A 15687-nucleotide genomic window follows, 5' to 3' on the forward strand; every position below is an offset into this window, starting at 1 on the left:
ATGATGTCAGATGTTATATTCTGCTTAAGTTTAAGGATCACATTGTACAAAAAACTACAGCTTTTTAGTTTTTATTTCTTGCAAAATATATGTAGTAGAAGTTGAGTAAGCTCAAAAGCTCAAGAAGTTTACCATACAACCCAAAAGAGTTAATATCCACAATATATAAAGCATTCTCAAAAATAAAGAAACAATGATCAAATATTATGAATAGAGAGCTGAAAGATTCAAATGTCCGGTAAACATACACAAGGGTATCCTTCACTGGTAATCAGCGAAGTGTAAATCAGAACATACCAACTTCCACTATCAGGTACACAAAGATGAAGAAGCCCAACAATACGGAAAGGGTATGAAAAAATGAGCACTTTTATAAAATATGAGCAAAAATGCAAACTGGCATTCTTTTTGGAAGGCAAATTAAAAATTGGCAAGACTGACCAAAATTCAAAATATGTGTATCTTCTGACATAACACATTAAGTACTGAAAATCCCAGGTAGACCAGGACTATCAGAGGACAAACATTCTGTACAAAAGGAACAGACAGCCTCTAAGATAAATGTGACCACGTTTTAAAATCTGGTAAAGCATATGGGAATGTTTTCTAAATCCATTTGTGCAAATGAAAATCTAGGCCTTTTATTTCCATGTATATGATCAAACAGAGATCTTAAGTTCCAGCAATTAGATTTAGTTGTATCACTTCCTAAATCTTATGGTACAGTTCCTTACCTGTTCCAAATCCTGCACCAAGCCCGGCTCCCAGAGTTCCAGGTCCTGGTTTACTTCCAAAAATACTATTCCCACTGGTATTTGTGCCAAACCCTAGAAGGACAAAAGAATGAGTGGACTGTACATTAACACAACTCTCAATGTCCTGTACAAGGGAGTTTAAAACAAAGCAGTCTAACCCTAAGTTTTGCATCCCTTCATTTTTTGATATTTAGAAATCCTAAATGGTAGGCTAATTTAATTTTTAAGTTTAATTTAAGTAAGTATAAACAGATCCCACAGTCTTCCTATTTACTTAATTACATTTTAGACTTGAAATATCAATTCAATATAGGATAATAACCAATATTAAAGCAAAGTGATTGTGCTTGAGGAACATTCCCTTCTTAAGACTCAAAGCCTCCAGTCTATGTTTCATGTTTAATTAGTAGAAGAAAAATTAATTCCCCCAAACTTTCACTAAAAAATAAGAGTCAACAAAGACACTTCACTGAACCTAAAGGTTCTTGCTAAGAGAAGATTACCTATAAAAATCTCTACAGCAGCTTTTGTTTTGAACAGATGGACCTTGTATGAATAGTAATGTGTGGCTGATCACACATGAGGAGCTTTAATGGAGTCAGACTCAATCAGCTCATAGGAGCATTCGAGGACTCAGCTAGCTGACGTTAAAAAGAGAAGATAATCTATGAATAACCTTTCTTGAATTGAATTGTTTCATTATCAGAGATGATGGAGAGTTGAACACACCATCCTCTTTCACTATGACCCAACATTTAGAGAAAATCCTGTGATTCCCCTCTAAAATCCACAAGTTTCCCCACAAAGACACCTACACATCACATTACTGCTATTATTTCTCTTTTGTTCAGATGTGTGCACAGTTTCTGTACTTCTTTTGGAGCTAAATATCAACAAATAATAATGAACATATCATTAATCTCTTTTGATAAGAGGAAAAAAAACCCAATCACTGGTCAGCAAATCCTGTTTGTGGTACACCTGAAGTCTTTTTAAAAGGTATCATGGAGGTGAACAAGTTCAACATAACAGAATAAAGAAAGTGTCTTGGAATATATGTCAGTGTCACCAACTAAGATTATACTTTGTCATTCCAATATTTGAATTTATATCTGAATGAAAAATATCAAGAACAAAAGTTAAAGAATTAAACAGTTTGAAAACATATTTCTAACATCATTTAAAAATCCAAGCAAGTAACCTGACTTACTTTCAATACATTTAATTCATGCATTCATTAAGTCTTTCCTTCAATTCTCCTAACTAACAGCTATGCCACAAAAATGGAGTACTGCCCACTCAAGCACAATCAATTTTCTTTAAAGAAAAAAAACCCAAAAAACAAGAAACCCAGAAAATGTACTTGGAGATGTTGTCTTTCTGAGTTAAAATTTAACCAAAAAGGATCTTCCAACCCCATAAACAGCAGAAAACAAGATACTAGTGAACTACCTCAAACCCACAGGAGGGAAGTAAGTCCCAACCTACACTGTTTATACCACACATTTCCACAGATTCTTACTGACAGAAGTTTATCAACTCTGTTATTTCAAAACAACTTTAAAGTAAAATTAAGAACAATTAATTGATTAACAGTCAATTAATTTATGACAAAGGAGCCAAGAATATACAATGGAGAATGGACAGTCTCTTCAATAAATGGTGTTGGGAAAACTGGACAACCACATGTAAAAGAATAAAACTGGACCATTATCTTACAACATAAACAAAATGGATTAAAGACTTGAATATAAGATCTGAAATCATAAAACTCCTAGAAGGAAACATAGGGGTAAGCGAGAAAAAAAAATTTCTATCTATATACGATGACAGATGTTACCTAGACTTATTGTGGTAAGCATTTCACAATATATACAAATATTGGACAATTACATTGTATTGGGTAGGCCAAAAAGTGCCTTCAGTTTTTTAAGTAAAAATAAAAGACACATTTTTCATTTTTACCAAGAACTTTACTGAACAACATATTCACCCTTTTGTTCCACTGCCTTCTGATATTTTTCAGCCAACTTCATAATTCTATCTTCCCAAAACTTTTTATCTTTTTGAGCAAAGAACTGTTCCAGGTGCCTTTTACAGTCTTCCAGGGAATTGAAATTTTTTTCCATTAAGAGAATTTTGTAAAGACTGAAATAAATGGAAATCTGAAGGTACAATGTCTGGTGAATACGCCAGATGAATCAAAACTTCCCAGCCAAGCTTTAACAGTTTTTGCTTGGTCATCAAAGAAACATGTGGTCTCGCGTTATCCTGATGGAAGATTATGCATTTTCTGTTGACTAATTCTGGAGGCTTTTCATCAAGTGCCGCTTTCAGTTGGTCTAACTGGGAGCTGTGCTTATTGGAATTAATTGTTTGGTTTTCCGGAAGAAGCTCGTAATAGAGGACTCCCTTCCAATCCCACCATATATACAACATCACCTTCTCTGGATGAAGGCCGGCCTTTGGTGTGGCTGGTGGTGCTTCATTTCGCTTGCCCCACGATCTCTTCCACATTGTTGTATAGTATCCACTTTTCATTGCCCGTCACAATTTGTTTTAAAAACGCAATGTTTTCATTACGTTTCAGTAGAGAATCGCATGTGGAAATTCGGTCAAGAAGGTTTTTTTCATTTAACTTATGTGGAACTCAAACATCAAAGCGATGAACATAACCAAGCTGGTGCAAGTAATTTTCAAAGCTCGATTTGGGTATTTTGAGTATGTCGGCTATCTCCCGCGTGGTTTAACGTTTACTGTTCTCAATTTTTTTTTTTTTAACATCTTTATTGGAGTATAATTGCTTTACAATGGTGTGTTAGTTTCTGCTTTATAACAAAGTAAATCAGTTATACATATACATATATTCCCATATCTCTTCCCTCTTGTGTCTCCCTCCCTCCCACCCTCCCTATCCCACCTCTCTAGGTGGTCACAAAGCACCGAGCTGATCTCCCTGTGCTATGCGGCTGCTTCCCACTAGCTATCTATTTTACATTTGGTAGTGTATATATGTCCATGCCACTCTCTCACCCTGTCACATCTTACCCCTCCCCCTCCCCATATCCTCAAGTCCATTCTCTAGTAGGTCTGTGTCTTTATTCCCGTCTTGCCACTAGGTTCTTCATGACTGTTCTCAATTATTGTTTCAATTTGATTGCTATCAACTTCAACTGGTCTACCCAACTGTGGAGCATTGTCCAGTGAGAAATCTCCAGCATGAAACTTCGCGAACCACTTTTGACACATCTGATAAGTCACAGCACCTTCTCCATACACTGCACAAATCTTTTTGTGCGTTTCAGTTGTGTTTTCACCTTTCTTGAAATAACAAAGCATAATATGCCGAAAATGTTGCTTTTTTCTTCCATCTTCAATATTAAAATGGCTATACAAAAATTCACCAATTTTGATAAGTCTTTTTTCAAATGCATGCTGTCACATACAATCTAACAAAATTGTTTCAAATGAAGTTAAAGACAATTAAGTGCTATTAGAGCCATCTTACGAAAAACGAGCTTTCTGGCCCACCCAATACATCTGAAATATAATGTTACATGTCAACTATATCTCAATTTAAAAAAAACCAATGCTTAAAATATCAGATGTCTATGTACACAAAGAGCTCAACTGTCCCCTTAACCATGTAGCATGAGGAACCAATAATTTATTACCGAGTACCATCTTATCAATACCCAAAAGATCTTCAACCTCTTTAAACTGTTGCTCACAAGTGTTGACATCCTGCTTGTAATTTCTCTCCTGAAACAATTCTATTCATTCACTTAACCTTAAACTAGTCCCTGTTAGGAATAATTACTAAGAAAATGAACTGATGACTCTAAGGAATGACTTAAGGATGTGGCAACATCAATTGTAGATGAATCTTTTCACTCTGTGGATTAATCACCATAATAATGAAACACAATCCCATACTGGATAACGTGCAACCAACAATGATATGATACAACAAATCTTTGTGTAAACTTATTCCATTTCCAGATTTGTTATATGACTTATTTCCAAATCAGAAGATCACCTCTGCCCACAACACCAAAGTTGATAGCTTCCCAAGACAATAGGAACATCAAAGAAAGTCTTACTTAGATCTGGATCCCTCTGGGGTGGTAATGAAATGACAAGTTCACCCAGGAGTAAAACAAAACTTGCCACCCTGCAACCCTTACTTGTATAGGGAATCTTTCCTCTCAGGGCCCCACTTATTCATTAATAAACTTTTAGTGAGCACCTAGTCTATGCCAGGTACTAGGTCAACATTAAGGATTTTAAAAAAAAAAAGGACAATTCAAATTCAGCACATAAGTAGTGAGGCATATCAAATAAAGATGAGAGTTTTCATTTTCAAATCAATAGCCTACACAAACACCTTGTCAGATAGAAAATATATTTAATTCTGAACATGAAGTATGCTATCAAAAAACATGCATTTTCAAAGGGAGCAAAATTACTTCTTAAGGGGCAAAAAAAATAGATATAAGATGGTTTATGGCCTTCCAAAGGTCCACAGTACATAAACAGACACAGTATATATGTGGTATTAAAATCTCATGGGGTGAGAAGATAATTTTTAAGAGGAAAAAGGTCTACAAAGTCTCTCTGGGGAAGAGGGAGTGACAGGGATTTAAAAAAAAAAAAAAAAAGGCTGAAAAACACTGATTTAATCCTTAAGTATCTTTCCCATCTTACTTCATAGATAAGAAACAAATACACAAAATTTGATATCCATGTTAACCAAGTCCACTGCCTCAAAACAATTCTTTCATCGAGTACAACCAAAAAGAATTATAGGTAGAATGATAATCATTACTAGGAGTGAATGAACAACCCAACAAAAGGGGTTATAAAACTCAAATCAAAACATTAATTTAGGAATTGGTACCTGACAAGGACCTATCTACCTCCTTCACATAGTTCATATTTCCATGAACACATACAACTTTCCAATGGATGCTTAACGTAGCCTCTTTCTCCAGTACACAATCATTAAAAAACTCACTGAAGGGCTTCCCTGGTGGCGCAGCAGTTAAGAATCCGCCTGCCAATGCAGGGGACACGGGTTCGAGCCCTGGTCCAGGAAGATCCCACATGCCACGGAGCAACTAAGCCCGTGGGCCACAACTACTGAGCCTGTGCTCTAGAGCCTGTGAGCCTCAACTACTGAAGCCCGCACGCCTAGAGACCATGCTCCACAACAAGAGAAGCCCACCACAACGAGAAGCCCACGCACCGCAAGGAAGAGTAGCCCCTGCTCGCCACAACTAGAGAAAGCCCGTGTGCAGCAACAAAGACCCAACTCAGCCAAAAATAAATTAAATAAATAAATAAATTTATTTTTTAAAAAAAACTCACTGAAAAACTGTAACTGCTGACTTATGGCAAATGACCATATGTTTGTACTCATCTCCCACTAGATATCCAGAGCCTAATATTGCATCTGGCACATGAAATCCTTAAAACAAATATTTTAACCACTATTTCCCTTGGTAATGAAATGAACTTTTCATATATGATTTATCTCAAAATATGTTGAATTTGTTTGAAAACTTAATTAGGTAGTTATAAAAGACAGTTAAAATAATAGAAATAATGTTTCTATTAAACGAATTTAAAATTTTCCAGCATATCTCTGAAAAGTAGTATAAGGTTTGTTTTTCTGTTATTCAATCTTACATATATTTTCCAAATTTCTTCCAATGAACATGTATTCAAAAATACACACAGCTATAGGAAAACTACTGAACAATCCCCCAAATCAGAGAGGCTTCAACTTCCAATGAGAATCATTAAATCTCAAAAAAACAACAAAACACAAAACAACAACAACAGAAAGTTAAAAAAAAGAATCATCTAATCTCATCTGTTTACTACATCCCTGCTTGAAACCTGGCCTAACAGAATGTGTTATCTCAACCAAATGTGTTTCACTTATTGTTTCTCAATTATTGGTGAGATAATCCAAAGAAAATGATTCCTTATTTTGAAAAAAATCTACCTCCATTAGAGAACCAACATTCTGCACAGTACTGCTACTGCATGTGCTAAATGCCTCATTTTATTCAAAGCAGGGAGTCAGAGAATATAAATTAGTTAAGGCAATTTACATCTCTTCCAGGCATCTCAACCCAAGTCCTTGATTTTAAACCTTTCCCTCTGGTACCTCATATCAAGCCACAGCTTACCTGAGAATTTTAAAATATTCCCAATAATATGAATCAGGAGAATGTGTGGTATAGTCAGTATAACTTTAAGAGAGTCAAACCTGCTTTTTATATGTACCAAAATTGGAAGTGTTTGTATTGGTTCCTAAAGTCAGGGTTGGTTTGTTACCAAAGAGCCCGCCACTGGTTGTACCAAACGAAGGAGCACTGGTTGTGCTGGTTCCAAATGTAGTAAGCTTGTTATTGCCAAACAGGGTCTAAAAAGAACACAACACAGGAAAATATTAAGTAGTATAAAGATACACTCCAAACAGGAAACAGAGGTTACCTTAGGTACACTGGATTGGGTGTGTGGTAAGGGAGAGAAGATGTCATAATTTTTATAAAAAAGGTATAAAGAAGGATGAATAACTATGAGAAAAACATACTAATCTGAGCAAGATTAACAAGACAGAATGCTCCTGGCTTGAGAAGTTAATGGTAACCCCTCATCAAACATAATATTTCAGTGAGACAAAGAAAAAAAAAAACAACAACAAGGCAATCAAATATTTTTTACCTTGTAACAGAAACGTTATCATGTATTTAAAATGTGCCAGTAGAAAGAGTTACAGTAAAAAGTTTAAACATGCTACAACATGGATGAAACTTCAAAACATTATGCTAAGTAAAAGAAGTCAGTCACAAACGATGTGACTCCATTTATATGAAATGTCCAGAATAGGTAAATCCAGAGCAGGCCTGAAGTGACTTGGGGGGAAATGAGAAGTGACTACTAATGGAGATGACGTTTCTTTTTAGGGTGACAAATATGTTCTAAAATTGACTATGGTGATAGCTGCACAATCTGTGAATATGCTAAAAACCACTGAATTTTAAACTTTAAAAGGGTGAATTGCATGGCAAATGGATTATATCCCAATAAAGTTGTTAAAAAATAACTTTCTGAAGCATTAGATAATTTTCTCAATTTCTCACCTCAAATAAGAAATAATAGATTTCAATCTCCATGAAAACAACCACATGATTTGGGGACTTTTCTTTTTTTTTTTAAACTGCAGTTCAAAGCTTGTTACAATGGGTACATAATACAGACATATAGTTTCTTTAAGTGGTATTTACTATTGTTTTTTAGGTCAAGTGTATTCCTATATAGTAATTTTTTACTTAAATGACTTAACAAGGAAAAAAATTCAGTTAAGCCTCCAGTGGCATGAAGACCTTGAGAATACCAACAATTTTAACAACTTGATCACCACCAAAAATATTTAATTAACAAATACGATACCAACTTATCACCCAAAATAGAAGTTGGAAATAGGAATTTAAAATTACCTGATTTTGGGCTACCCTGGTGGCGCAGTGGTTAAGAATCTGCCTGCCAATGCAAGGGACACAGGTTTGAGGCCTGGTCTGGGAAGATCCCACATGCCACTGAGCAACTGAGCCCGTACGCCACAACTACTGAGCCTGTACTCTAGAGCCCACGAGCCACAACTACTGAAGCCCGCGTGCCTAGAGCCCGTGCTCCGCAACAAGAGAAGCCACCACAATGAGAAGCCTGTGCACCACAACGAAGAGTAGCCCCCTCTCCTCGCAACTAGAGAAAGCCCGCGCACAGCGGTGAAAACCCAACGCAGCCATACATACATACATTCATTCATTCATTTATTTATTTATTTAAAAAAGAAAGAAAAAAAAAAACAACCTGATTTTAAGAGCAAAAGCACCTCAACTTAAACTCAACAATTTAACCAACGGGAGTGAAATTTTACTATCAGAAGTAAACTCCACACAAGTATTGAAACAAACAAGTTTTAAAAATAACTTACTTTTTGAGGGGCTTCCCTGGTGGCGCAGTGATTGAGAATCTGCCTGCCAATGCAGGGCACACGGGTTCGAGCCCTGGTCTGGGAGGACCCCACATGCCACGGAGCGACTAAGCCCGTGCGCCACAACTACTGAGCCTGCGCGTCTGGAGCCTGTGCTCCGCAACAAGAGAGGCCGCGATAGTGAGAGGCCCGCGCACCGCGATGAAGAGTGGCCCCCGCTTGCCGCAGCTGGAGAAAGCCCTCGCACAGAAACGAAGACCCAACACAGCCAAAAATAAATATAAATAAATAAATAAATTTATTAAAAAAAAATAATAACTTACTTTTTGAAAATAAACCTATTATAAGTTACTAAATAGCTTTCAGTTACTATCAGTATCAAATCATACACTATAACCCAAAAAAATACTTGAAGACAGACTTTTCTTTCTTTCTTTCTTTTTTTAAATTCAGCATTCTTTTTTTTCCATTTTTTAAAAATTTATTTATTTTTTTGGCTGTGTTGCGTGGCTTGTAGGATCTTAGTTCCTCGACCAGGGATTGAACCCAGGCCCATGGCACTGAAAGCACTGAGTATTAACCACTGGACCACCAGGGAATTCCCAAAAGACAGATTTTTCTTAGAAATTCCTTTCACAGATTTATACACATCTTCAAGTTATAGTCAACTGCAAAAACCTACCGAACCAACAGCACCAAATCCAGTACTGGTCTGCCCAAAGAGACCTGTTCCTGTTCCAAATGCTGTCCCAGTGCTGGTGTTTGTAGCTGTCCCAAAAAGACCTCCCGGCTGTGAGGCTTGGGTTACTCCAAATAAACCCTGTAAAAGGTAATCTAGATTACAAGAAAACCTACGATAGTCAATTGTCTTTAAAAGTCTTAGATTATTAATAATAGTTGCCATTTTTTCAAGTTTATGTGACAGACATTATGCTAAATACATAGAACATTTCTTTTCTTCACAACAACCCTGAAAAGCAGGGCCATTTTCCGAAAGAAAATAAGGCTCAGAGGAGTTAAAAACTTGCCCAAGATGTCACAGCCCCTAAGTGGCAGGATCAGAAATTCGTATCTGTATCTAAGCCTGATGAGCACCACAGTCCTGGATAGCTATAAAGACTTTATACTAACTCTTGTGCTCTAAGAGATAACTGGGTTGCCACACTGAAAACAAAATGCCATGACAGGGTGCTTCATTTTCAGAGTTACGCCAAAAGAACGTATTAATACTGAGCTGGAGAATGGACTTTGAATCAAATAACTGAAAATAATCAGCTGAAAATAATCAAATTAATCTGGACAGAGGCAGTAGTGTAATGTTAAATCTTCATATGTTATGAGAAACTACACAATTTCAGAATAAGCAAAGTTTGTATCATCCAATGTTTAAAGATTTTTTTTATGCATTAGTCAACAAAAGAAGAATATTGCATTAATGGGCTATAGCTGAATTGAGAATTCAACGTAGTGTTTTAAACAGCTTTACTGAGATATAATTCACATACCATAAAGTTGACCTATTTAAAGTGGACTATTCAGTGGGTTTTTTTCTATGTTCAGTGCTATGCAACCACCCCCACTCTAAATTCAGAAAATTTTGAACACTCTAAAAAGAAACCCTGGACCCATTAGCAGTCACTCTCCATTCCTAGGCAACCAACCACTAATCTACCTTCTGTTTCCATAGATTTGTCCATTCTGAACACTTCATATGAATGGAATCATATAAAACGTGGTCTTTTGTGAATGGCTCTTTCACTTAGCATGTTTAAAAGGTCCATCCATGTTGTAGCATGTATCAGTACTTCATTCCATTTTAATGGCTGAATAATAGTCTACTGTATGTATATACCACATTTGTTTATCCCTTCATCACTGATGGACATTTGGGTTGTTTCCACCTTTTAGTTATTATGATCAGTTGTATACAAGTTCTTGTGTTTTTATTTCTCTTGGGGGAAATACCAAGGTGTGCAACTGCTGGGTCATATGCTAACTCTACATTTAACATTTTGAGGCATCGCCAAATTTTTCCAAAGTGGCTGCACTATTTTATACTCCAAACAGCAATGCATGAGGGTTCCAATTTCTCCAAATTCTTGAAAACATTCATTATCATTGTCTTTTTGTTTATAGCCTTCCTATGTGGATATGAAGTGATATCTCACTGTGGTTTTGAAATGCAGTTTCCCTGATGCCTACTGATATTGAGTATCTTTTCATGTGCTTATTAGTCATTTATCTTCTTTGGAAAAATGTCTATTCAAGTCTTTGGTCCATTTTTTAATGGGCTGTCTTATTATTGAATTATAAGAGTTCTTAATTGTTTGGACATAAGTCCTTTGTGAGATACATGACTTGGAAAATATTTTCTCCCATTTGCAGGTATTCCTTCTGCTTTCTTGATGGTATCCCCTTTGACCCACCAAAGTTTTGAACTTTGAAGAAGCCCAATCTATTTTTCCCTTTTGCTGCTTTTGCTTTTGGTGTACTATCTAACAGATCATTGCCTAACTCCTTTTCTTCTACGCGTTTTATAGTTTTAGCTCTTACATTTGATCCATTTTAAGCTAACTTTTATAGTTACCACAACTGTATAAAGAAAAGGTCCAACCTTGTGCTTTTGCATGTGGAAAACCATTATCCCAGCACTCTTTGTTTAAAGATTCTTTCTGTAGTGAACTGTTTTAGTACTATTGCTGAAAATCAATTAACCATAAGGACTTGTTTCTGGACTCTCAATTCTAGTCCCCTGATTTATACGTCTAGCCTTATGCCAGTATTACACTGTCTTCATCACTTCATCACTCCAGCTTTCTTTTCTTTCAAGACTGTCTTGGCTATTCTGAGTTCCCTTCTATTCCTTTTTGAGTGTTTTTATTATGAAAGGTTGTCAAATGTCTTTACCTACTGAGGTGACAATATGGCTTTTGTACTTTATTCTACTTTACGGTTTATTACATTAATATGAAAATATGTTGAACCAACCTTCCTAGGATAAATCCCACTTGGTCACAGTGTACAATCCTTTTTATATGTTGTTGAATTCAGTTTGCCAGTATTTTGAAGATTTTTGCGTCTACCTGTACTTTTTTTTTTTTAATCAGGCAAAGTTATCTCTAATTTTAAAACCAGGTATATTCCAAGGATTCTAATCAGTAAATCATACCTCAAATTAACCTTTATTTTATACTTCCATAAAAGAGTCCCTAGAAATAAACTGCTAACGACTATGAGGACTTTCTCTTCTACTATCTGGACAGAAGTAGCAATTATCCAACATGGCTCTAAGTTTTAGTTCTCTCTTACTTATTTTAATGAACTAAACTTCTTTGCCTGACTCCACTTAAGGGAATGAGCTGAAAGAACCTTCTGAAATAGAGCCAGCAGTTTATAAATATTTTCTCCTATACTCTATAGAATGGCTGGAGTCAATGTCCTAAGGTATAGCTTCAGGACGGCCAATTCTAGCACACTAAGCAGTGATTAGTGATGAGAAAATATGCCCAGAAAGGATAAGTGACTTGTTCAATAGCCTCTCATTAAATACAGAGTAGAGCCTGGACTAGAATCTATGTCTTAATTATTCAAAGATTTTGCTCTCTTCCCTTTACTACACATACCGTCAACCCTTAAGAACTGCAGTAGAGATAGAACTTGTTAATTTGACATGATCAGAAGCCTCATTACTTAGCTCTACAAATAAGACCTGTTTCCTTACCATGGTGTTGGTGCTTGGCTGTCCTAGTGTGTTGGTATTACCAAAGGAAAAGCCAGTGGTCTGGGTGGTTATGGCCTGGGCAAATGGTTTGCTGAAGAGGCTGGTAGCCTGCTGATTCTGTTGGCCAAAAAGACCACCTGGATTTGTTCCAAATCCAGTCGTACCTTCCAGGAAAAGAAAAGGAAAAATAAATGGCGGGGGGAAATGCCAAACCTCACATTATCTAGTTACTTCAATAGTCTATGTTATTGATTATATATCTAAATTACCCTACATTCATTCATTATTCAAACTGGATAACCACTTCATTTTCCACCTTTCTTCACATAACTCCAGATTTGGTTCAGACTCTACTTTCTACAAAAATACTCTGACCCCAAGAACCTGGGCTGGACTAAGTAATCTTCCTTTGTGACCCCATAGCTTTTTGTCTATTTTACAAGATAACACACTACACTTAAAGTCTATGTGTGTATTTTTAACCTTGTTAGACTAAGTTTTTCTTCAGAACAGGGGCTTTCTCTTTATAGCAATATATCCAGCATAGGGTGTGACACAATAACAATACTTAATAATGGCTAAACTAAATCACAGAATACCAAAACTGAAAAGAATGTAAATGCCACTTAAACGTGTATTCGTTTGTGTATTTGTGTATGTGACTCTACAGAGGGCTACCACCAAAAATGTAACTTTTGCTTGTTTCTACAGAAGCAAACTGGTGGCTGGGGGGGGGGGGGGGGGGGGGAAGAAAAGACCTTTGGATATGTACGTTTTTGTATCTCATGAACTTTAAATCATATATGTATATTACTTTTGCAAAGTAACACTTTTATAAAGTAATTTAGTAATCATCCTAGACTCCCCTCTTTCACATCCCACATAAATCAATCCATCAATAAATCCCATCGGTTCTATATTCAAACTGGTTCCAGAATCTGACATTTTTACCATACCATAGCACCATTCTCTGCAAGCCACATCATCTCTCATGTGGATAGGGCAACAGCTTTTCTAACTGATTTATTTCCACCCTTGCCCCCATACAATCTACTCTTAATACAGCAGCCTTCAGAATGATCCTTTATTCATAATCACATGACTTATCTAAACCTTCTAATGGCTTCCTGACTCAAATAAAAATTCAGATCTTGACACTGGCCCACAAAGGCCTATAAAATATATTCCCCTATATCCTCCAGTACTTCCCCTTGTCCTCTCCCCTTCGGCAAAAACTCAGGATTTCTAGACTTCTAGTTTCCTCCAGCTGTAATATTCTTCCCCCAGAAATCTGTATAGCTTTATGCTTCACCTTCTTCAGATAGGTCACTGATCAAACACCACCTATCACTGAAGCCCTTCTTAATCATCTACACTTAATACTATATTTCTCCCCACCCCCCACAAACATACCAGGCATTTCCTATTCCTCTAGCAGCCCTGAATCATTTTTCTCCATAGCACTTAAGCACAAAAATGACAATTATGTTTTACTTTCAGTTGTCTGTCCCTCCTCAATATGGCCCAATACGATGTCAAGTGCTTACTAGTTCCAAAGCCTGTTTTGTTCTGACCATAGGCAAAGCCTGAATTCGTAGTGGAAGAACTGAAGAGTCCTGTTGCACTGGAGGTGGCTGGAGAAGACCCAAACAAGCCAGTCGTGGTACCTGCTCCCACCTGGTTCTGCGGGCCTTTCCGGTTGGCCTGATAATCCTCTAAACGAAGTTCCTAGAGTAAGTGAAAACATATTCCAAATTAATATGCAGCCAAAAAAATTATTTAGGAGGCTAAATACTTGAATTTAGTATTCAATTTCTATGTTCACACAGGAACCATGATTAAAAAAAACAGAAAACTATGGAATGGTTAACTTACTATCATTATAGAAAAACATTTTCAACAGTGTATAATGGACATTAAAATCTATACCATAATTACCATAAAACTACAGGCCAAAGGACCAACCACATCTTAATTTCAATTTTCTTCTATAGACAATAATACTTTCATTTAGACAATAATCTTGTCTACTCCCACCCCAAATGTAAAGATTAGCTGATTAAAAGATGGACGATTCTGAGGAATTCAGAAAACTTAGGAAAAGAAGAGATAAAGTTTAACAGTTTTGTCTCACAAGTAAGGGTGTTTCTGTATACGCCAAAGAATCAAGCACAGTTTGGGACGTAAAAGAAGCAACAGCAACAACCAGAGATGACAGTCAAAATGTACAACGAACTATCATACAGCAATGATAATGAACAACCTATAACTTCACACAACATGGATAAACATCACAATGTTGAAAGACAGATTTAAGAGTATGTAATATAAGATCCCATCTATGTAAAATTCAAAAATGGGCAAAACATGGGCAGTCAGGATAGTGGTTACCTTTGGAAGGGGAGGATTGTGACTTTGGGGGCAAGGCCCAAAGGGGACATCAGGGATGCTGATAATGATTTACTTACTGTGTTGCACACTTATGACTTTGCATGAGTTTACTAAAAACACATGCATGTGCACACACTGTCCAGTGTAGTATGAGCAACAGCCAATCAGAATAGACTATTAGTAAAACTATACCCGTACATACAAGCTGAATATCATCCTTGCCTAAAACAAAAGATATCTATAAATAATATATTAATTAAAAAAATAATTTGGTTAATCTTAATTTTTTACATAAATCCTAAAAAATAATCAAAAACATTTAAAAAAGCTGCTTCCCAATAGAATCAAAAGGTTAGGGTGATACTCTGTAACGCATTTTACTGACCTCTAGGGACTTGCTTTCATATTCTTTCATAGCAGTAATACACTGGTGCTTGGTACTGATGTTAGTGCTAACTCCAGCTTTAACCATAGTATCTGCACCAGTTGGAGGCTGCAAAGGAAGATAAAGGCAAATCTGAAAGTCTAAAGAAAACGTTTAAGTTCAAGCTTTGTAACCCTACTCTCCCAGACACAAATCTTCAACGACTGAACTCTATAACCAGTCCCCTAGGTTCTTTACTTAACAAGACAGTTTTAAGAGTGCTTGATTAAATACATTGCATCCTGATCTCTCCCTGTATCAAGGTTATCTGCATAAGTCAATCTCAGTAACAGTTATCAAAAACCCAGAGATTAATCCCATAACCAAGCCATTCAATTATCTACTAAAATACACTTAATAATATATGCATAAGGGAAGCTTTATC

The 15687-nt window shown here is 36.3% G+C and overlaps 1 protein-coding gene across 5 annotated transcripts in view; it reads right to left on the bottom strand.

Moving 5' to 3' along the window:
• The window catches only part of NUP98 (nucleoporin 98 and 96 precursor), a 99178-nt gene that overhangs the window by 64065 nt on the left and 19426 nt on the right, over nt 1-15687 (bottom strand). For 3 of the 5 annotated variants that reach the window (XM_059930907.1, XM_059930905.1, XM_059930904.1), the window contains 6 exons: nt 15264-15371; nt 14035-14215; nt 12488-12651; nt 9449-9586; nt 7053-7191; nt 735-827 (listed from right to left, as the gene is read on the bottom strand). In XM_059930907.1, coding sequence (XP_059786890.1) covers nt 735-827; nt 7053-7191; nt 9449-9586; nt 12488-12651; nt 14035-14215; nt 15264-15371 — 823 coding nt within the window. The remainder of the gene's footprint in view (nt 1-734; nt 828-7052; nt 7192-9448; nt 9587-12487; nt 12652-14034; nt 14216-15263; nt 15372-15687) is intronic. The other 2 variants (XM_059930906.1, XM_059930908.1) reach the window with 2 other exon arrangements.

Source organism: Balaenoptera ricei, chromosome 8 (genome assembly GCF_028023285.1).
Source record: "Balaenoptera ricei isolate mBalRic1 chromosome 8, mBalRic1.hap2, whole genome shotgun sequence".
Lineage (NCBI taxonomy): Eukaryota > Metazoa > Chordata > Mammalia > Artiodactyla > Balaenopteridae > Balaenoptera > Balaenoptera ricei.